General features: G+C 42.9%; 1 protein-coding gene across 4 annotated transcripts in view; it reads left to right on the top strand.

Annotated features, from left to right (window-relative positions):
• The window catches only part of CD44 (CD44 molecule (Indian blood group)), an 89581-nt gene extending 66612 nt beyond the window's left edge, over positions 1-22969 (top strand). For 2 of the 4 annotated variants that reach the window (XM_039233343.1, XM_039233344.1), the window contains 7 exons: positions 1388-1489; positions 3241-3330; positions 4214-4420; positions 7148-7213; positions 10932-11003; positions 13487-13565; positions 19857-22969. In XM_039233343.1, the coding sequence (XP_039089274.1) occupies positions 1388-1489; positions 3241-3330; positions 4214-4420; positions 7148-7213; positions 10932-11003; positions 13487-13565; positions 19857-20061 (821 nt within the window). In that variant the 3' untranslated portion in view covers positions 20062-22969. The remainder of the gene's footprint in view (positions 1-1387; positions 1490-3240; positions 3331-4213; positions 4421-7147; positions 7214-10931; positions 11004-13486; positions 13566-19856) is intronic. The other 2 variants (XM_039233345.1, XM_039233346.1) reach the window with 2 other exon arrangements.
• The last annotated feature ends 1233 nt before the right edge of the window (positions 22970-24202 follow it).

Here is a 24202-nt window from a genome sequence, read left to right as displayed (position 1 = left end):
GGAAGTCAGGGAGTTTTTCTTTTTTTTTAGGAAGGAGACTCAGGTAAGGAGAAGCATAAAGGAAGGGAAACTGAGGAATGAGTTTTTCAGAGTCATTGGGTCCATTTGTTATAATGGAAGATGAGTTGAATGGCTAGGCTGTGGCCACTGTGCTGAGTGGTTCAAGTTCTCCATGCAAACCCAACACACACACTTACACACATGGCTGCTGGAGGCTCGAGGGTGTCCACGGTGGAAACCCACGCCAGCAAAACAGCTTCAGAATCAATATTAAGTCTCCATACTGATGAACAGAAAGAAAGTCCATTAAATTAGACATGCGAAGGACAGTACAGTTGGCTTCAACCATAGAATGGTGCATTTCTGGGAGAATAGCCATTTGGGGTTTTAATTTGGGTTAGCTAGCCTTTCCTCTTTTTGGAGACCTGGGATAATACAGTTAGCCACGTCTTGTCCTACAAAGATCTTGATTCTCTTTTCTTGTGTGTAAAGGCCGCAGTATAGATGTGAGGGCCCTGTATTCCAGTGTTTCCCACTGGAGTCATCGGGACCTGATCAAATCTCTCCGGAGGCAGCGGTGTGGGTGCACTTTGGGCGGGTGAGCCAGCAACACTGATGGTGCTTGTGGGTTGATTGGTAACTCTTTCACTGAGGACTTGCCGTTTCAGCAGCACTCTGATTTGTGACGATTACTAGATACAGGATATATCAATATGTCAGTGACATTTCTGTATCACTCAGTGTTGTACATGTTAAATTCCAAGGACACCTCATACTTGTGTTTACGGGGAGAATGATTCACTGACATCTGCTTCTTTTGTCTTGTGCCTGAATACTTCCTGTGGCCTTCCAGGAGGCAGTGTTTCATAATAATTTTATGTGTTATATGAACATTCACCTTGTGAAGCAAAAGAGGGCCAGAAGAGGGAAGAGAGCTGTAAAAAAAAAAAGAAGCTTTTGTGCCAAGTGAGGGAGATGTGATAAAATGGGGTCTGAGCGAGGGCATTTTGTCTTTTCCCTATGATCCAGATCACATGCGTCTGTAAGGGGGGCAATGTGTATGGAATGAGACAGGTGACACATAGGCTATGTTGCTGCCTTTTTGCAAGGCTTGGGAGGCACGTCATGTGCTCATTTAGAGCCCTGCCAGGCCCAGCAAAAGCAAACAAAAGTTGTACTTTTTATACACTCAGCCTTTAAGGGAAAGCCAATTACTTCTTACGATACTCGTTTGAAGAAGCAGTAATTTGTTCCAGTTCTGCAGGCATGAATCAGTATTCACTTTTTTCCCTCTTGTCTGGGTTTGAATAGTTTGTCTATAGATCCTAAACCACCCTCAGGTAGTGGGTTAGTCAATCAAGCAATAACACTGATTTAATTCCTTCAGATACGGACTCCAGCCATAGTACCACACTTGGGCCTTCTGCAGAGCCACACACACCTTTGGTGGAAGACTTGGACAGGACAGGACCTCTTTCAATGGCAACTCGTAAGGATGTAACAGCCCCTTTATTGGCTGGTGCTCCTGCTTCAGCTCTTGCTCACACTGGCCTGGACGCCGAGCTTGGCGGTCCAATGGTATAGATAGTGCTATGTGGCTTGGCCTGGCCCAGAGGATGAAAGGGACTTCGTTCCCGACTTTTTCTTGGCGGGTTCTTTAAATCTGATTTTTCCCTCATTCTTGGTGACTTCCATACTCAATGGCTTTATCTTAAGGAAAATAAACTGGTGGTGGGATTCAGCTCCACTTGATTTTCTTTCTCTAAATAGTTACTTGAGTGAAACCCAAGACCACGGCTAAGACGGTGGTTTCTGTATATTTCAACCATCTCCTTATGGTTCCCATCCTTCCTCCAGTCAAGGCAGAAGAGGTGTAGGGCTGCTTTCATGATTCTGAAAAGATAATTTGGGGCTGGATAATCGTAGAGAGTAGGGAAATCACAGCAGGCCACAGAAGAGGGGCAAGGCATGTTGTTGACAATTAACAAAGGTGACCGGACCTTGGAACAGAAGAGGAATATTTGCCAATATCTCTTCCTATTGCTAACCATCTGGTAGAAACAATGTTCAACTCCTCAAGAGTCTTAATCTCCACTATATGGATAGGGCTATCCTAGAGATCTGCCTGAAATCATTCACAATTTCTTCACAGAATACAAAAGAAACCCAGAATCTAGAAATTCATTTCACTGCTTGCTACACATAATGGGTAGAGTCCTTCATGTGAGCCCTTCTAGGCAAAGGAAAACAGCAAGCGTGTGTTAATCACCAACAATGTGTGTAGTACAGTGTTAAGTATCAAAGGAGATGGAGATAAGCCTAAGAATGGTCTTGTGTTTCCACTTTATGTCCCTGCTGACTTGTATTCTGATATCGGGATTGGGATTTGGTGAATGTCTCTCTCCTGGTTTGTAACATTTGCTTGGTGATGGACATGGCTTATGGTTGTGGTTTAGGGAATGCCTGCACCTGTAACTCAGAGGTCAGTACCTTTCATAGAAGAACACAAAAGAAATCAACTCAAAGCAATCCCAAGTGATTTCAGAGATGGGCAATGGTTCAACCTCAAATTGATATCTGTCAGTGAAGGTCCTGTGTTTGCCCAGGCAAGCGTGTGAGAATTTTAGTGGAGTGCAGTGATGAGAATCCCCACTCACACACAAGATCAAAACCTAATAGAGTAAAAATGGTAACTTTAATTTAATATTCTTTAGAAGCTACTGAAGTATTTCTTTGTGTACATTTGATCTGACTTACTTGAGCAGGTTATTCTAGATTCTAGAGCTTCTCCCTTTGTTGTCATTAGAAGTAGACTACATGCTTCCATGATATTTATTTCCGTACAGTTGTACTTCTTGAGCTGCAGTTAAGTGCTCTTGATCATTTATGGAAGCACTGGAATTCAACCATTCCTTTTCCCCTGTCTCTGTGTTCTCTGGTTTTCCTGAGCGACGTGGGCCGGGATGTTCGAGGGTGGGCAAAGTCTTGATTCAGGCTTCACTTTGGCACTTTGTCTTTGTTGATTACATTGAAAAAAGAAGTGTTTAGGAGCCACTTAAGGACAAAACAGAGTCCTGTTATACATCCCTATCAATCAGGAGAGAATGGTGTACGTGAACTATTGTATTCCTCCGCATCGACCCATGCAACCTTGCTATGGTTAGATCCTCCCTGTCAGCAGATAACAGGATTTGTTTCATGGCTCCCAATTAATGCTGGACTCATCCCTCCTTGAAACAGAACAGAGTAATACTCAGAGCTTCTCTGCATCACATGGAGGCTGGGAAGAAGATAAAGACCATCCAATGACTTCTACTCCAATATCCAGCAGTAAGGATTGTAAAGCCCGGGTTGGCTCCAACTCTTGATACAAATCAATTAATTATGGATGTGTTTTCAGTGTCTTTGGTGGAAGCGTATCAGTTGGCTGCTGCTGTGCTGTTCCTTCTGATCAGAAGGTGTGGCTGGTGATGGTTCTTTGATTTTTCTGCTTTGTAGACCTCTTAGAAGCTATTGTATCTACACTGAGTGCAGACTCTATATCATAATCGTAAAGGTCAGGTTTCTTAAGCTGTAGAATTAGTGGTGTGGTTTTAAAATGACATCTTGCTTATATATGATTTGTAAATGGTATAAAGGTCTGAATTCTATCACTCTCTATTTCCCTTTCATTAATAATATTATTTTGCCATTCATCATCTGGACATAAATCCATGGTGCTGGTGACTAAGAAGGAGTGCCCTTATGGCAACAGAAAGAATAATCGAAGCATCAGGTCTTTGGAACCTTGCATTTGCTATCCCATTTGCAGGCAGCATGATTTTACTTTTTAGTTCAGTGATGTGTTTTTTCCACTTCATCAAAGATGGGTCCAACTGAGCAAGAGCTCAAGATTATCTAGTGCCTGAATTGACATCAAGGTCACAGTTAGTTGTAGTGACATAAACCTGACTTTAATTAAATCCAGGCAGATATTGCAATGAATGACTCTTCTGGGTATGGGGATCACCAAAATCGCCTCCATCGATGTCCAGGTGGTGCCAATTGCAAAATATTGCTTCTCTTCAACAGTATAAGGAAGTGCACTGTCTTTTGCTTCGTGAATAACAAGTGGAAAGCTTTTGTCGCATTTGCACCTTCTGAAGACAAGCACCCGATAGACGGGTGGTGGCCTTACAAATGTGGGTTTATCATTGATTCCGCCTCCACGCAGATAGGACTGATGGCAAAGGTGGAAGAAGAGGTGGACATCTTCCTGAAGACTCAGCTACTTCAGTGGGAGGTTTTACTTCTCCCTCCCCAGCCACAAGGGAACACAGGACCCTCATCCCAGTGACCTCTGCTAAGACGGGGGCTCCTGAAGTCACTGAAGTTAATATTGCTGGAGATTCCAACTCTAATGTTGATCGTTTCTTTTCAGGTAACTTGGCCATTTGTTATCTGGCTTGATTTCTCTACAGAGAAACAACGTGTACTTGAAAACTATGGGGGACATTTTCTGTGTAGGCTGTGATTAGGCTGATTTGTGACATGGGCATGGCTTTTATCACAGGTCATCATTCTAATGCAAATAATGTTAGGTTTATTTTAGGTCAATAATGCTTTTATTTGTCAGTGCAATCTCCATTTATTTTTGTGACTTGGTTGTTATGGTAGAATTTCTTTCTTTGTTCTTAATCTTGTGATATACTAATTTGAACCATACGAAATCCATGTTTTTATAGGTCCTAGTAGTTAAATGTTAGCAATTTCATTTGATTCAACTAAAATATGCTACCTGTTTAGTAAGGTTTTACCCGAAATGTGAATAATGCCATATGCTAATATCTTTGCTCTGAAATTATTATCTTTGCTGGTGATGGACTAGCAAATTTTCCTTTTGGTGAAGGGTGTGTAGCTAAATCTACTGATGATTTGCACCTCAAACTTTATGATTTAATCTACTAATTATGAATAGTCATGATTTCTCTTGTTGTAATGGCAAGAAGACTAAGGATGACTTACTCAATTAAGTTAGACACAGACCTGAAAGAAGAAGACTTCTTTTTTCAAATAATGGTCTCCCCTGCTTCTCCCTCACTTTGTTCTTCCATTTGCATTAAGAAACTTCCACTGAAGGAAAGAGAACTAGAAATACGACCCCCAGCTAACAAATGAGAATTGAAATTGCTCCTCCTGGTACGCTTGCCATTCAACCATTGAATTATATTAAAGATTTGCGATTTAAAAAATAAACACACACACACATCTATCTATCTATCTATCTATCTATTTATTTACTTACTTACTTATAGCAATATCTTTCTCTCCTTCCCCCCCAAAAGAATAAATCTTAGGAGAACCTAATATATGAACCAGATGATATCTGTGAGGCTGTAACTGATATGAGAACATAAGACTCTGAATGCCATGTACTTGGATTCTTTCCTCTGGGCTGCTCACCACACAGCTTCCGGGAAAAAAGTAGTTTTTAAAAATACTTGCTTTGGTGATATTGGCACGACAAAGCTCCTTACACCCTTTGGTTCTTTTTTCACCATGGTTCTGCCCTCCGTTAAACAATCCAAGTAGCACTGTCAGTTTTGCTCCAGAGAACGGAATCTCAGAGCACTGCCTGGTTTCTCTTGGCAAAAGAAGGCCTGTGGTGCAATTGAGTGAATTTAAAGTTTAAATGGCAACTTTAACAGTGATGGTATCCTAGGGGATTATATAGCCTATTTGTGAGTAAATAAAACTCTTTCTACAAAATTGATATCCACATATTCTGAGTCCTTCTATATTCCATGGTCAGAGTTTTCTTGGTCCTCCATGGATTAAATAATTAGTAAGTGATCCGACTGTCATCCTTGGTTGGTTTCCGTCCAAACCACGTGGATAAAGCTCATTTCTTCCCATACGTTTTTCTCAGTCTTTATGCTTAACATTAAGAACAAAAACATTTGCACTTGTGATAGTGGTGGTGGTGGTAATGGTGGAGATAATGGTGGTAGTGGTGGTGGTGGTGATGGTGGAGATGATGGTGGTGGTGGCATTGGGGCTACTTGTGTTGACATTTCAGCAAATGCTATTTTCAGGTATTCTAACTAAGGAACAAAGCAATCTGATTTCTCTGTACAATCATACAAGACATTACAGGTCGCCTATTTCTCCCTTCTCAAATCAAAGAAATGGTGATGATCAGATTACCGTAATCTTCATAATGGATGACTACAGCCATTGTATGATCCCATTGTCTCTTTCTGTTATTGTTGTTTGTCTTGTTTTTGTTTTGTTGTTGCTTTGGTTTTTTTTAAGATTCCCGTGTAGTGTTGGAAATGTGTGGGGAAGAGGGGGACGAGCAGGGGTTTCCATATGCTGACTCCGTGACCTGACCTGCGGATCCAGATTTTAGAACTCACAAGCTTGTTTCAATTGAAAGCCTTTTGCTGATGGAAGATTGAGAAGATGAGATGATATTAACTCTTGGTGTTGAAAATACATATTTAATTTTTGAAAAATATTGGCTTTTTTGGGAACATATTCTAATAACCAGGTCCACATTTTTCACATATTAGCTATCCCCTTATTCCTTTTTCATTTGTCTTCTGACTTTTTCTCTAAATAAGCAGTTGAGCTTTCTCTTTGAATCTTTACATAATTCAGCACCAAGATCCTTTCCTGCACACCAAAACCATTTTCTATTTCCTGCCTCAGAGAAATCTCCTTAAACGGCTTGTGCCCTGAGCCAGAGAGTACATCCATACCCAGTGATCACATTTGTGTAATTCAAAGCATATCATCTTCATTTCAAAGACACAGTATCAACTTCCAACCTCAGACCTGAGAAGACATCATAATCTTTTTGTTAGAATATTATGGTTATTAGAGTTCTATCAAAACTACACTTCCTGTGGTCACCCTGGATGGTCTGTGCTGTCCCAGTTTCTTTAATTTTGATTAAAGCTCTCACCTACTCACCAATGGGTCAAGCAATGAACAGTGATTTGTACCATGGGGCCATTCGAGGCTCCTTTGCCATTGCTTTTTGGGGACCTTTAAAAGACTAAACTTGGCAATGGATTGTCTAATGAGGCCAAAGTGAGGAAGTGCAGATGGCAGTGTCAACTGGAACACCCAGTGATGATCCTTTTCCAATTGCTCCTTACAGAAGACCAGGACTCACCAGTTCACCCCAGTGGGAGGTCCCATACCACTCATGGATCAGAATCAGCAGGTGAGTTTGAACTGCTTTAGTAATTTACTGTTATCATCATCGAGGCCGCTGATGATTAATAAAGTATGAGTCAGTGTCTCAAGAAGAGTGTGGTTCTCAGACTTCCTTATGCATCACAATCACAGACAGTGCTTACTAAACCACACTGTTAACGAAAATATTATGATGCTAACTCCAGTACCATGGCTGAGACTTATGGTAACTGCTTTACATGGATTTCCTCGTTTAATCTTTAAAACAATGCCCTGTGACATTATTATCCCAGTCTTAATCATTAGGAAATTGAGTCTCAAATCTCTTAAGCAATATCATCAGTTAGTATATGGAGGAACTGGGATCGAGCCCAGACCATTCTGCCTCCTAAACCCATTGTTCTTAATCTGGCATAGTACAATGTTAAATTGAGACCCGGCTTGAATTCTTCCTGATCCTTCCACATGGAAGACTTTTCTCCAACGCAGTAGTTCTCAAAGTGCTGTCCCCATCCCTGCAGCATCAGCATCACCAGGAAACATACTAGAAATACAAATACTCAGGCTCTACCTCAGACCTACTGGATTGGAAACCTTAAGGATGCGTAAAGCAGTTCGCATAACCCCCAGAACATGGTACTGTAGCTAGCATTTACTGAGAATTTACTGTGTGCTAGTGGCATTCTAAACACTTCATGCATGCTAGGTCGGACCATAGGAAGCTGCCATTTTTGTAGGTCAACAACCAAATAGCCACAATGTTGTGTGGTTCATCTAATGTTACCACATTTCATCATCCTACAAACCCTGTGACTTATGTAAGTACTATTATCATCCCATATTACAAACAAGGACACTAAGACTCAGAGAGGGTAGGTCCCTTGGCTGGGTTGACATGACTGGTGAGTTGAGTGGTAGAGCCGGATTTCAAGCCTTGGGGTCTCGTAATGCCTCTGTAGGCCTGTTCTGGAGAAAGCACTCCATAATGACCATAATCACTGCCAGGCATATATTATTAAATGGATACACGTTTGCCATGACTCAGATCATACCCCTGGAAATATTACTCCAGGCAACAGAAGTCTGACATGAGGCAGGTTTGCTTGTGACCAGAAACGCTGGGACCACTGAACGGTTCTGCCAGTACCGGTGTCCCTGGTATTGTCAGTCCAGTGATCCATGAAAACCAGGTAAATCCATATGAACCATGGTCTATCCTTCGTGAAGTCGGGACCAAGGTTGTCTGCTGGCCCAAACGCTCACACACTTAAAGCAGATATGAAGATTGATATTTACATGGTGCCTTGGTAATAAGGCTTTTATGTAAGAGCACAGGATATGGGGGCTCATTAGAAATGTTTCCAAAATAAAGACCGAAGTCTCAAGCTCTCTAGGTTCCATGGGTAGGGCATTTAGCAAGTTAGCCTTTTCAAGTTTCCTTTACGTTTCCTTCTTAGTAAAAGGGGATCAGGATACCTGCCTCATTTATCTCCCAGAGTTCTAATGAAGAACATGAGGTATCAGGAAAATGAAAAAATCCTGGAAATGATAGGGAGTTATTAGTAAAACCCATGCTTTCTAAAATCAAGAGACCCTAGCTACTCTAAGTGTGGTCCTTGGACCAGCCGCTGGGATATCTCCTAGGAGCTGGTTGGAAATGCAGAGTCCCCAGCCATCCCAGACCTACTGCACAAGGCCTGCATCTTAACCTGACCTCCCCCCACACCAGGTGTGCACTGAAGTTCGAGAAGCTCTGTCCAAGACTGTTTTTCTCACAGTTGGGGCCAGTTGAACGATCTCTATGCACATGTCTCAGGTTAGATCTCCTCTCCAAATTACAGCATCAGGTGTCCCTCTTTGCTGAACTTGCTTTCCTGGCCAGTCCTACCCCAGCAGGGTTTGCACACCACTAGGGTGCAAGGTGAGGCCTGCTGTATCTCGTCCATCTTCTTTGGCTTTTGCTCGAAGTGAGAACCAGGTGGGCGGGAGCAGTCTCTTTTGTTTGACTCCTGTGCAGGTGTGTATTGTTCAAGTAGGAGGTTTCATCTTGTTGTACACACACCCCGATCTTTCCTTGCTGGGAGCACTTTTTTTGAAAGCCAAAATAAAGAGATTAAGATCCATTAGTGGCCTCTTTTTCAAATATCAAAGGCTGCCGTGAGTCAGAGAAAGACCAGCGTGAGTATCTGCACCACTTACATGGATTTCAAGCCCAGAGATCTCCAGGGTACATGGCCCACATCCTCTCACCTGTGCAGGTGAAAACCTGCCAGTGACCAAGGACTCAGCCAGGAAAAGCACCCTGGACTCCTCAAGTTTGTAAAGTACGAACGAGGCCACTGTCAAAGTGACAGGAGGTATGTTGCATGGTGAGAAGGCTAGTAAGCATTTGTTTTGTTCCATTTCGAGTTTAACGAAAGCATCGGGTTGCATAACCAGGAGTCAGCTTCTCCAACATAACCACCGTCGTCAAGATTTCACTGTCCACTGTGCACAGTCTAAAGTTTGACTGTCCGTGGAAATCTTCCTTTAATTCAAGCCTGGCCATCTTCCTGAAATGCTTAGCCAAACAGACTGCCCTGATGACTTTCTTCTCTTCCCTTGGTGGACTTGAGAATTTTGCAATGGGTCCCCCATTGGGGGGAGTTCATTTTCATGGGATATTTTCAAATTTTGTTTTGAAGCAATGGAGGAAGCATAAAAAACACAAGCAAAAAACAAAGCATTAACTTAGGTGGGTCTCTTCACCGATGCCTTAGAAGTTTCCTTTAAAACACGATGACTCCCTCATTTTGATGAGCCTCCCGTTCAGACTTGTGGATGCTTTGTCTTGTGACACTTCCTTTCAGTTGGAGCTGTTTTGTTTGTTCCTCTGTTTTGTTTTGAAGTGATAGAAAATATTTATTCTTCTGAAAAGGCATGTTTCAATAACATAATAAATAGCAGGGACTCTCCTAGGGTGATTTCCCCCAGACAGAAAGGGTCACCGTCTCCTAAACCCTTATTTTTTATTATTTATGTTTGTGTCTGTGAAGACACTGCATGCAATTGTTAGATGCTTTGGAATTTCTGGAGGTATTAAATCCTTTAAGGATCTTGTTAAGATGAAGATTCTAGTTCAATGGGGGCGAGGCCTGAAATTCTATATTCCTAGCAAGCTCTCATGTGTGACACCTATGCAGCTGGTCCAGGGACCACACTTTGAGTGGCTGGTCCAGGACCACACTTTGAGTAGCTGATCCAGGGACCACACTTTGAGTAACAAGGTCCTAAATCAGACACAGAATGGAGCCACTACACACAATTCCCATCCTTGTGCCCTTCTTTAAACCTCTGTAAATTATGGTGAAGTGGATTTTATTCTCATCCCCATTCTGTGAATGAGAAACTGAGATTTGGAATGCATAGCTTGAGTCAACAGGCATCGCTAGCAAGAGGTGGAGGTAGGAGTCGAACCCAGGGCTGCCCGGCTCAGGAGCCCAAGCTCTTAAACACTGTGCCATACCACTGGTGAGAATTCTCATGTTCTTGATGAAAATAACACTTCCGGACTTCATCCTTAATGAAACCAACGTTTCTGGGGAGATATCTTTCATGTAACACTTTATAAATGTCAGTGGCTTGAATCTATAAATAGCTCCACAGTGAGCAGAAGGTAGAGAGGTTGGCCCTGTGTGCTGTTCTGTAAGGAGCTCGTGGTCATGCATTCCAAACTCGGGTTGAGAGATGTTGTTTCTTCCCCTTAGGACACACAAGTGGGAGTCATGAAGGTAGGGCAAACACGACCTCCGGTCCTACGCGGAAACCTCAAATTCCAGGTACGTTTCAATCTATAAAGCCAAAGAAAAAAAGGAAACAAAAACACATTCTTGGGGCACCTGGGTAGCGCAGTTAGTCGAGCATCTAACTCTTGATTTCTGCTCAGGTCATGATCCCAAGTCGTAGGATCGAACCCCGAAGGCTCCACACTCAGCATAAGCCTAAGATTCTCTCTCCCTCTCCCTCTGCCCTTCCCCCGCTCACATGTGCACTCTCTCTCTAAAAAAAAAAAAAAAAAAAAAAAGAAAAGAAAAGCATATTCTTTGTAAGCTAAAGGGTGAATGAGAGTACTTAGTAGGAAAGAATGAAACTTTCTTTTCTCTGGGCCCCATAAATTGAATGAGCTAATATTCAGAACAGTCCCTGCCTATCCCAAAGAAGTAGCATGTTAGTTAACTAATGCTTCCTTACCAAATGACAGACTCTCGGACTTTATGCTGTACCCAGATCCTTCCCATCCCAGCCATTTCCCCTTGATTTCTGGGTTGGTGGTAAAGCATGAAGCCTTCCTCTCACACTGCAGACAGTGAGGGGATATAAGGGCCATGTGTGTGGGGTGGAGTAAAGACATTTTTCCGATCCCCAAACTGCTTCTTTTCAAGGGACAGTCTTTACAGATCCAGACAGAAGAAAGTGTCTAAATGAGTCACATTGCGCGGTGAGGTGGCTGGGACACCCGATTCTCCTGAACTTCAAGATTTAAGTCACTTGAAGCAAAATCTTTATTTGACTTGGGCTCAAAACTGAGCATTTCTAAGGCGGGGTTTGTGGGAGAGGTAGATTACAAAGAAGAAAGGGTTTTCCTAGGGTTGTAAATTCTCTTTTTAACCTTCCCCTCTTCAGAGGCCTCCAAGTGGAGTCTCCCTCGGGGAAAGGGAAGAATGTAGGAAGCACCTCACCCCCTTGCCTCGGCTTGCCTGAGCACAGCTGAGAGAGGAGAAAGTGGAGGGAGAGAGGGAGTGGGCTGCAAGGGCCGTGGGGGTGGGGATCTGCAATTTGCAGTAGCCTAGCTAGGGCGAATGTGAGGCTTCCCAGAGAAAAGACCAGAGAAAAGAACCCCCTGTTGGCCTCCCCGCCTCCTGACTCCACCTTCCTCCCCAAAGCCACCTAACCAGGTGGCAGTCAAGCAGAGGAGTCCAAGGAGGAAAACCAAGACTCTCAAAGACGAACGGACAATTGATGACTCCTCACCCTTCTTGCTTCTTGAGCTCGAGCTCATTGCACGGACACACAACCCACTTGGCAAGAGAATTGATTCAAGTTGTCACGTGTTTGTGCCATTAAAGCTTGATTTTGAGACCCATATATAAGGCTTTGGTGGCCCACAAGTGACACAGGACTACTGGAGACATTTTAGAAAATTCACACCAAAGGACAAAAATATAAATCATTTCTTATCTACCTCGCCATCCAGAAATATGGTTACTGTTTTCACTTATGTCCTTACCAGCATTTAAAAATGTAATTTCTACACAAAAATGTAATTACAGCATGTGTGCTGTGCAGTAAGTCGCCACTCCCAGCTGGTTGCCCATCAGGTTTCCAGTGTCATTAAATATCTTTCTCCAGTTATCACAGCCCAGAATACAGTGCGCATACCCTCATTAATTGATCACTTACTATTACTTTATTTTTGTAAATTTTTTAATGTTTTATTTATTTCTGAGAGAGAGAGAGAGTGTGAGAAGAGGAAGGTCAGAGAGAGAGGGAGACACAGAATCTGAAGCAGGCTCCAGGCTGTGAGGTAGCTGTCAGCACAGAGCCCTACATGGGGCTTGAACCCACGAACCATGAGATCATGACCTGAGCCGAAGTCGGACACTTAACCAACTGAGCCACCCAGGCACCCACCCTTACTATTATTTTAGGTCGTTTCCAACTTGCACTATTATAAACATCTTCATAACTAATACTGAGGTGCTATAAATTCCAGGGAGTGTGACTGCTGGCTTGAAAGTAGGCGCATTTGGAAGGACGAGTTTTGCCTAATCACCACCCCGCTCCGTTGAATGTGCATAAGTTCAGACCTCCGCGGGTGTCCTTTTTCCACCCATTAAGTACATGGTCCCCTTTTTGTTTCTTCATAAAATGTAAGGTGGATATTCTTATATAAGAGAAAAATGTTCCTTTCAAGGGAAACCTTTCAGGACATGTCCTTTAGTCTGCATAATAATATCACACAGAAGGCATTACACAGAAGTTTCTGCAGGCCATTCTATGATTTTTTGGACATTCACCTCTTCTGGAGGAACTTGAAAATTCTGACTGGAGATAGAAGTTTAAAACAAGAGGCCTGTTGGGCAGACACCTATAGCAGCATTGTTCTAGTATCATCGGCCAGTTGGCGGGGCCGTTTGGCCAGACTCATCTGTGGTGCTGAGTGTAGTTCTTGTTTGGACCAGGTCAATTTATCAAGTGCATTTTTGTTTTTATGAAGTGTATTTCCTAAGCTCACAGGTGTCTTTTGGTTCACTCTCACCAGAATGGCTCATCATCTTGGCCTCCCTCCTGGCCTTGGCTTTGATTCTTGCCGTCTGCATTGCTGTCAACAGTCGAAGAAGGTAAGGGGATGCACCTTGGGGCCTTTGAAAGGACGTCACATAAATGCTGGGCTTTATGTCCTCACTATTCAGAGTGTAGCGACTGGATCCAGGGACCGCAACACTCTGGGATCTTGCTAGAAATGCAGAATCTTGGGCCCTACCCAGATGTCTTGTATCAGAGTCTGTGTTTTGACAAGATCCCAGGGATTCCTGCACACTTTAAGAAGCCTGCTTTTGCACGTTCTTTAGATAAAACAGACACTGTGATTATTTGGACCACCACTTCTAAATTGTGTGGAATCTTTTGAGATTCTTAATTTTTCAGGGTTAAACCCTTGAGGATTCCATCTGATGAAAGTTATAAAATATCTCACTGGGAACGCATAAGAGTATGTACTCATTCATTGATTGATTAAACAATACTTAGTAAGTGCATCCACATTGCAAAACTCACTGTATAAAGATCTAGGAATTGGTTATCTTCTTTAGCCTGTCTAAAGCCCACGGAACCTTCTAGAACGCTCACCTAAAATAGGCATTGGATTTCTGTGATTTTTTTTATTGTTTTTGTTTTTGTTGTGGTGGTTGTTATTTATAATGATACCATTTTCTATTTTCTGGGAACTATAGTTGAAAGGATTTGGGTGATTGAGTAGGAAGAGCTCCCCCGACATTCTATGAAATGATGAAGAATTTTCCTTAAAAACATCTGAATAAAGACAATCAAACAGCATGTGGGCTGTTTGCGTATCCTCAGAGGTCCCTCTCTCTCCCTAACTCAACCAAGGCCTCTCACGCTGGAAGTTATTTAAATAATACACATACCTGATTGAGCTGTGACCAGGCTCCAGAAATAACCACCTAAAGTGAAATGAAGGAATATAGTCATTCTAGCAAAATTCAGGACATGAATTTTGACAGGGTACATAATACCCTGTAAGTACAAGTCTAAATTTCCTGCTCAAGATGCTCTAAAGATGCATTATTTTCCCCTGGTCATATGTAGAGGAACATTAAACTTTCTGTAAATGTCCCTTGAGATTGCTCCTTATATGGTATAAGAATCTTATTTCCAAGTACAGCTGCCTTTATTATATCACTAGATCATCTAACAGGCCAGAAAATGCCCCTAGCTTGGGTAGAAGACCTGGAGAAAATGCTAGAATGTAAAGCAACAAATAGCTTATCCAATTGCCATGTGCAGCCTATGCAGTATCTCTGTCTGAGGAAATCAAATAATGTCACCCTACCCTGGTACAAGTTCATAAAAGCGCTATATTAAAGTCAATAGCTGTTTCTATCTGTACCTTTGAGAGAATAATAACAAAAATTACTCACGATAGCCAATTGTATAAGGAACAAACACTAGGGGGAAAAAAAAACCCGAAAAGACCTCCTAGAAGCCTCTCCTGACTAAATGGAAAGAGATTTGGTGTGCTGAATTTGAATAATGTGACTTGAGGGAGCCCTTACAAAGAGTCTTTATGCTCTCCCTCAGCCTTCGTGTTTTCTCTTAGATTACTTTTGCTCAATTAAAGATGAATTTCCCATTGTTGGAAATGAGTCCTTTTGTTCCAGGGCCTAGACTGGACCCCTTCTGCTCACATACACACATATACAGCTTTGCGCGTGTCTCCATGGAAACGCCGCCCCAGATGCTGTCCATGTGGGAGATTCCTCAGAGACACATCTCAGCTGTCTCCGAGAGCAGCTGGAGGCCGTGCATGGGGGCTGGCCAGCTCACATGTCTCTCCCATCATGTCAGCTGCAGAAAGGGGCCCCTCGGCTGCCCTTCCCCTCGTCCCAAGACCAGTAGTCACCCTAGCAACAGGCAAACAGGGACACGCGGGATCCGGCACAGCGAGTATCTCACCGGGAAAGTAGCTGCTTGGACCCGTAAATTACTATGTCCTGATTTGATAATCTAAACCAGATTTGCCACGCAGCTAGAGGGTGGTTAACGGCTGCACGGGCCCCTTAATGTGTGCTGAGTTTCTAAAGCCTCAAGTCCATTTCTAATCCTCTTAAAAGGCTGGGGCCTTTCTGCTTTGAACGTTGCATTTTAGAGAAAGCCAGAATCCTGTTTTCATCAAAGAAAGTCTGGTGGAAAATAAAGGCCTGTGACAGGCTTCTGTGTATTCAGCAGATACCTTTAGAGTAGCTCCTATGACAGGGTGCTAGCGAGGAAGAGAAGACTAAAAGCTGAAAGGGCAAAGGGCGCCATCCCGTTCCAGAGAACCTTAAGGTTTAGCAGCTGTATTGCCTTGCTGGGTCTGAGTCAGCTGACTGAGAACATACCATGTGCCAGGTCCAGGTGTATGAATTTTGGTTAAAAGATGAAAGTGGAAAAGCAGTTACTGACATTGGCCTGCCAGAGTTGATCACGGGCCTCCATGACAAAGTGATCCATGGGTCACGCCTCCTGAAGATGCCAGTTTAGGGGTCCTAATTAGTTCTTCAGCTTTTCCCACCCCCACATCCTCTTTCCTTGCTGTTGCTCGTGTAACCGGACTCCTTGAATATCGGCTTTCCAATGGAAATCCTACTTCATTTTCCTTAAGAGCAAACAATTGTTTGAGGAGTCAGTTGGGTTGATAGATATTGGATGGGGCCCAACAGAAGTTAGGTGTCTTTCTCTTAAAGAATTGATCTGACATGTATGAAGAGGAGGGAAAGAAATAAGAGGCCCTTACAAGACAAGGTTTCTCAAAACAGAAATGATTCAAGGATGATTGTCTCCGGACTGTGCAGAAAAGGCCTTCACCGGCTGTCAGCATCATGGGACTAACCACCTTCTCTGTAAAACCCAGAGGCCAGTAGGTCCCCTCTAGAAAGCTCCATGGTTTAGAAATGCCTTCCTTCTCTCAGGCTACAGGCAAGCGCATTGCAGTCTGCATCCACACAGCCTCGTTCTGTCCTCGGTAACAAAGTTGTCCAATGAAACTTCCAGTAATGATGCAAATGTTCTACATCTGCCCTGACACATGACCACTAACCACTGGTGGCTCCTAAGCACTTGAAATGTGTCTAGTTTGAAGAGTGAATTTTTAACCTTGTTTACTTTCAATTGGTTTTAAATTTAAGTAGCCACCGTTAGCTAGTGGCTACCATATTGAATGTCACAGCACTAAGACAAGGTGAAATAAATCTCTAAATATCTTTAAGGTCTGTCAGGTGGAAGAGACATAAGAACAGTTGTTAAGTTACTCCCCTGAATCTTTCAGGATAAATTCCTCCATGCCCTAAATGCGTGTTACCTGGGTTCTCACTCCACCCAGCCTGTCCACTGTCTCCTGGTAAGACCCAAGTATGGCTCCTTTCACATCTCGTGGTCACTGTTTGGTCAGTGGATTGATGCCTGAGATTTAAGGAGAGGGAAGATGAGGGTGAGGATGCAATTCTGTAGAGATCTCTGACCTTTACGGTCAGAAAATCTAAGTTGCAGATACTCTGTTTGCTGCTGTACCTAGTGGTGTAGCCTCAGACGATACCCTTGACTTCTTGGACTCAGTCTCTGGTTTACCTAATGAAGGGGTTGGGCTGGATGACCTCTGAAGTCCCCTCAGCTCCAGTGTTCTTTCTGAAATAGAACTAAGAATGAAAAAATTAGAACTTGTCTTTTTAGAGTACTTACTAATGCTTCTGAGTTGGTGAACAGTGGAGATTTTGAGAGAATGGCATTCTTAGGGAGGCACGGAAGTGCCCACCCTTTTCCCAAACCTCGCCCTATGCAGTCTCCCATCAGGCTTCTGCGTTCCATCCTTCTGAAATAAACCGGTGATGTAGTAAGTTTTTAAAAAAGGACTAGTTATTTATGAGAATCATCCTGTCCTCCTGGAAGAACTCAGATAACAGAGCCACATAAATCAAGGGAAACGAGGGACAGAACAGACACAAGCACAATATTTCTGAGCCCTACAGCTCTGGTGTTACCCACTTTTAAAATCAGCTTTGTTTAGGGGCACCTGGGTGGCTCAGTTGGTTGAGTGTCTGACTTTGGCTCAAGTCATGATCTCACGGTTCATGGGTTTGAATCCTGCATCAGGCTCTCTGCTGTCAGCATAAAGCTTGCTTTGGTTCCTATTGTCCCTACCCACCTCTCTGCCCCTCCCCAGCTCATTCTCTCTCTCCCTCTCCCTCTCTCTCTAATAAATAAATAAATCAGCTTTGTTTAGACTAACTAACATGAATCCTTAACTCCCACCCATGCACCGTTTTTTACAATTATTAATCACTTTCCTACAATATTTGATTCAACTTCAAAATCACCCATTAGGTCAGCAAATGGGAATTGCTTTAATTAGACACCTTCCCTCCAAAGAGCACCTGAGATACCAGTGGAGAACTGAAAATAATGCAAGCAGACTCCCACCTTCAGCCCTCTGGGTCGCTTCAGAGTAAATATAACAACTAGGCGGAGGCAGCCAGAAGAAACAAGTAAAACCCAGACTCATATGGCTCTGGTTATATGAACAGCGACAGCCAGGGCTTCTCGAAAATTTTCTGTGTTCCAGATTCTGTCCTAAGTGTTTATCCAAGGCCTTAGCTTCCTCGCCTATTTAGTAAGAGCAACAAATAATAACAATAAGGGACTCGTGCATCAATGCTGGGCTTTGTTTCAAAAGCTTTCCACAAACCTGTGAAATTGGTACTCTTAACAGCCTGCTATTACTGTTAAGAAAACTGAAGCTCAGAGAGGTTAAATGAGCTGCCCCAGGTCACATAGCAAGAAGGTCTCAAAATCAAGCCCCTACCCTTGTGTATGTGGACTGCACAAGGCCCAGCCCCACAGATTTGCTCCAAAGTCCAAGCAACCCTCCCTCTGCCCCTCGTCAAGCACACATCATGCCAGAGGAGACAGGATCTACCTCCTGTTGAGAAGGTATAATTTCTATTTCCCCAAATAAGAGATTAAAGTTTATGGCCTTGGCAGTTCTAGAGGGAGTGGCCCATGATCATGAATAATAGAGGCTTTGTCTGTACAACTCCAAACCTCCAGCGGCAAAGTGAACAATTCCGACTTCATACTCTTTCCAAATCTCCAGATGGTTGGCAGCATGAATAGAGCTGGGCAGAGCCCAGGCTTCTGGTCATAAAGGCGTAGATTTGAATATTGACTCTGTCTGTCTTACTAGCTATGTGACCTTAGGCTAGTTATTAAACGTCCCTGGACCTCAGTTTCCACTGCTGTGTAACTAGAATAACAGCTGCATTGCGGGATTATTGAGAGGACTTTATGAAATTTTATGTAAAGCGCCTGGCATTCAGGAGGTGTCCAATAAATGCTAACCTGCTGCCCCTCATCCCCACCCCACTTGTAGTTGTGAGGCTCTGCAACTTGGCTTCCATCAAGCAATCTGACTTCTAGATGTGCAGCAGGGATCGTGTTACAGGAAAGAGGGAGTATTGCATCAGGCTGGGTGGGGAAGGAAATGCTACAACAACGCTATGACCCAGGGACATGATCAAGGTCATGCTCTTCCATACTAGACCTCCTGCATTCAAATCTTAAGTCATGTTACTGAGAACCCTCGCGGCAACAGTGAACAGCTTGCCTTATGTAGTTAAGCCTCTTGTGTCCAGGGTTATGTGGAAGTTACCCAATGTTAACCAGTGAAAATCAATACGGCCTTACACTTCTAGAAAAATGTTGCATTTTTCTAAGTCCATGCAGTCAGAACCCTGGTGAGCAAAGTGTCGCTGGGGAGAGGAAGTAAATGGACTTGGTTGAATACACAAATCAGAATGATTTATAGTCATCACGTTTGTGGTTCATCGAAGTCTGCTGAAGTTGCTAGAGTGCCTAAAAAAGGCAAATGTTGCCATCGTGTAGGATGGAGAAGGGGAGTTAGAACTTAGGAGTCAGACACAGAAGGGCCGGAGTCCCAATTCTTTTATTACTGAATAACTAGGGCAATTTACTGAATTTTCTGAGCCTCAGGATCTCTTCACCTGCAAGAGGGGAACAATACTAGCACTGGCTTCCCAGAGCCGTGACCACAGATTTTCGAACTCAGGTGTGCATCAGATCCCCCCTTGCGGGCTTCTTAAACCACAGATATTAAACCCACTCCTGGAGTTCTCTGATTCAGTGCATCTGGTGTCAGGCTGATTATTTGCTTTTCTAATAAGCCCACAGGGGATGCTTTTGCTGCTGGTTTAAGGACTCACGTTGAGAAGCATGGATGGTCAAGAGTCAGTAACATGAAACATGCTAGGACCATCGACAATTGTGATGGTGATGGTGGTGACGACAACAATGGTGGCTTGAGTCGTAGCACCTTCTCACGTGATTTTTTAAATCACTAGGTGCGGGCAGAAGAAAAAGCTGGTGATCAACAACGGTAATGGAGCAATGGAAGAGAGAAAGGCAAGCGGACTCAATGGAGAGGCCAGCAAGTCTCAGGAGATGGTGCACTTGGTGAACAAGGAGTCCTCGGTGACCTCTGATCAGTATATGACAGCCGATGAGACCCGGAACCTGCAGAATGTGGACATGAAGATTGGGGTGTAACACCTACGCCGAGGTGACCTTGGAAAGAAATGGCAATTGGAGACGTAACCAATTCAAGGAGCTGGGACACTTCACAGATGCAATGTGCTACTGATTGTTTCATTGGGGATATTTTTTTAGTATAAAATTTTCTACTCCTTTTTTGGTTTTTGTGTTTTGTTTTTTTTTGAAGTCGGGTCCAATGTATAAAAATAGCATTGCTTTCTGAAATGAGGGCCCAGTTAATAATCCACAAAAATTTGACTGTTCCAGTTCCCACCTAGAAGCCTCCATCCCCCTAGCGCATGCTATGGATGGCTTCTAACAAAAGCCACAAATACATCTTCCTGATCCCCATTCTACCTTCCACTCCCCCTCCCAGGCAACAGCCACCTGCTAAGGACATCCCTCAGGGCTAAGGGGATTGGTCCCTGGGAGGAAATTTGGGTCCTTATCCCCCTCTCCTGCAGCCCATTCCCTGGGCATTTCTTTCCAGTGGGGTAGGGGGTCAGAATGTACTGGTTACACATCCCCTTCTACAGACCCCCCCTGGAAATTTTTCAGATGCTTCTGGGGAAATACCCAAAAGGTGAAGCTATTTATCTGTAGGAAGCTATTTATCTGTGTTTTTGAAATATTAAACCCTGGAGGTCCTTTGATCAGTATGGTTTTTTTTTTTTTTTTTTTTTTTGGTTACTTTGTCAGAGGCATAAAGGGTTTCAGCTGTTCATAATAAACATCTATACTTCTTCCACCATAACCCTTTGTGCTGTGATCCTTTAGGTTTTTTTAACCAGCAAGGTCTGGTTCTCATAAACTCATCAGAAAGATGTGAGAAGGTCCTCCTTGAAAGTCTTCATCTCAGAGCCACTAAGCCCCCATTCAGGTTCAATCAACCAAATCTCAAGGAACATCAAAGAAGACAGTGCTCTGTTATTTCTGAGGCTCCAAAAACTTTCTCCTGTCTGAGCATTAGAATTAGGAAAGGAGGAGCTTCAGTTGCCTTTATGTTTTAATGGCCATCAGTTCTCTGCCCTGAAAAGGCTGTGAAAAGTGACATTACATCACATGATCTACCATTTGTGGCACCCCATTTCATAGACACCCTGCCAAGTGATGTCCAAAAGCAATATGGAAGTATCTTTTGATCTCTTATAGTAAAAAGAGAGGTCAATGGACATGAAAGAGAGTATAGACAGTCGCCAGCTGATTAGCACAGGTTGGGGAAGAAGGGAGGGAGTTGTGTAGATCCTGTTTGAGTATTTTTATGACTGTTATTTGTTTATACTCTAACAATCCAGTTGTCTGCCCCTGATGCAGTTACAACTCATGATAAGTCAAGTGCCTGGGAAGTTGCTTACAAGGTTACAGGGCTTCCCACCATTGGAATATTAGCACTAGATAGGCAGGTGTGTGACCACATAGGACAATAATAGGGATTTTTTCTTGCTTGGTGGTCTTTATTCATAAGTTCAGAAGGTCTCATTGGTCCTGGAACTTCCAAAGGTGATTTGTAATAGAAGAAATTGAATCTATAAAGTAAGGGCTTTTATAAAATGGGACCTCTTGCCTTATGCTCCCACAGAAAGTCATCTGTTGTGTAAATTGATATGTTTAACTGGCAACGTTTCTAAGACAGAAAGGGAGAGAGAATGAGAGAGAGAGAAGAGAAGAAGAAGAAGAAGAGGAAGAGGAACAGGAGGAAGAGGGGGGAGGAGGAAGGGGAGGAGGGAGAGGAAGGAGAGGAAGGAGAAGAAAATAGCTTCCACATAAGTCAGGGCTGGATTTATACGCGGGGTGATTATGAAGGATCTATTTTTAAAAGCGATGCCCACTTCCTGCACTCATTTCCGATTTCCATTCTCCCTTCTCCCATGTGAACATAATCGGTCAGTTCCATATACAGCTGTCTGGTTTTCTTTTTATCTTCAAGTTGGAAGAAAAGAAACAGACATATAGCCACTCTGTTGTCGCAGCCACTAGTGTTCAAGTGCTCCCTGCTTTCCAAAAGCACAGTCTTCAGACAGGTTCACCCCATCTCTTTAGCCACTCCAGGATCAGGTGCAGGAAAGCTACAGCTGGCTCTACCTGTTCCCACATTCTCTTCAGACCGTGGAGAGTGTTAAAAGTCTCACAGCTAGAGATGGTTTTCCTTTTCCAGATCTTTCCAACAAATAGGCTAAGAAAAGCAATTGTTTTCTATTTCATTTTAGAATTAAATATGATCTTTTCTTTTATTATTATTGTATTCCTTACTTGGGTTTACTTCTGTGTTTTCAAGCTAGGAATGGGATAGGTCTAGAGCTTTCATTCCTTGGCTTCAATACCCCTGCGATATTGCCTGAAGTTGTGGAATACGATATATTCTCTCCCATTAAGCTGAGAGCTTAAGATGCAATTTTTCCTACAATTGTAAATCTACTGTGTCTCCTGGGAGCTGCCTTTAAATTAACACTGGGTGAAAAATACAATGGGACACCTTAATATCCACATTTTGCAGTTTCTAGCCTGGCTGAATGGATTTCTCCAGCAGAACATCTCAAAGTTTTACACTGAGACTATGATGCCAAGAATTGATTACGTAGCCAATGTTTATTCAATGCTGGTACAGCAGAGGAGGGAGAGAAAGGAATCTCTGACTTCTCTAGAAATATCAAGTGTACTTAAGAATAATGGGGTCCATTCAACTTCATGTAATAGGTATGCCCTTTTATACATTGTTTGTGTTGCATTTTAGAAGAATAGCTCGTTGTTCATGCATGTACAGTGACCATTGTAACTTTGATTTTTCACAGCACACCCTTCCACTGATTTTTGTATATTTATTGATGGACAAGTAGTAATGAGGAAAGCATATGTATATTGCCCAGTTGAAAGCACTTATTGGAAAATACTAAAAGGCTACTATTAAAAGGCTAAACGAAATGGACTCAGGATTCTCTGATTTAAAGGGAATGGACATCTGGGAGGGGCAAAGCTGTGATTATCTGGCTGTCTGAGTAATTTAGAACCACCAGGCTAAAAGTGTTGAAGTGACCGAAGCTGTATACTCATCTTATTTTTTCTAAAAAGAAAAATCAATTATGTGGACTTCTATCACTCGAGGGTCTCCTTCTGGAGAAAGTTCAATTTTCTATAGTAAGTGTGTGGCCCATATATATCTCACACTAAACAAGATATCATAATGTATTAGTTCTTTAAACACTGAGATCTACTCCTGGATTTCCAGATAGAGAGAATAGTGAATACACTCACTTCCATTTTCTCATGCAGGCCTCTGAAAAATCGATAAAGAGATATTCCAGAGTAAGCCAATGGGATCAAAGAGAATGGAAGAAGAGACAATAGGAACAAAAATCTGAAGCTGGAAAGTGACAGTTCATTAGTAACTGCGCAAATTTGGAGAAGGTAAATCCTAAGCCAGCAGTGGGGATGTTGAGACTCAACCAGATTTGTGAAGCAGAACTCCTCTCCCTTGACAAAGTTTCAGAAACTGGAAGCATTAGCCCCCTCTGGAATGTGCTAGAGAAGATGGAGCTAAAGTTAGGAGGGTGGGTTTAAAGTCTATTCTAGATGCAGTTATAACCCCAGATCTCCCTCTTCGCTCAAAGTACCTGAGTGACTATTTTTTCCCAGTCCCAACTAATGACTAGAAGATTATTCTCTCAAGAGGGAAAAATAGAGTCTCTGAGGGGCAACAAGGCATATCTAGTTGAAATTAGAATGCCATAGTGAGAAGTGAAAACACGTATAAGCAGTGTTGGGACTTGCAGCCTTCTCTCCCAGCTTGGCTTCCAGAATGCCAGCAGCCAACCATCAGCCAGAAGTTCAGTATTTCTGGGGAATCTGATAAGCCTGAGAGAAAACACTAAAGATACTAACATGAGCATTCCCACAAGGAAATGGCTCAGCAAAGCAAGCTACGCTGAGATCACATCTCATGTCATGCCAGGCACATGGGGCTTTTAGTTTCCTGTGGATTCCTCTTACACATCAGAATTAGAGATAATTTACAGAGAAGAAAACTTTAAAAAAACATCATTAATAACCTGTTGAGATAAGAGGAGATATTGTATCAACCAAACAAGAGCACAATGCTAGGATAAAAAGGAACATGGAGGACCACCTACAAAAAAGAAGCTCCTTAAAATTGAAACTCTAA

This window comes from Hyaena hyaena, unplaced genomic scaffold (genome assembly GCF_003009895.1).
Source record: "Hyaena hyaena isolate Hyena2069 unplaced genomic scaffold, ASM300989v1 scaffold_74, whole genome shotgun sequence".
Taxonomy (NCBI): Eukaryota; Metazoa; Chordata; class Mammalia; order Carnivora; family Hyaenidae; genus Hyaena; species Hyaena hyaena.
This window is presented reverse-complemented; position numbering and strand designations above follow the sequence as displayed.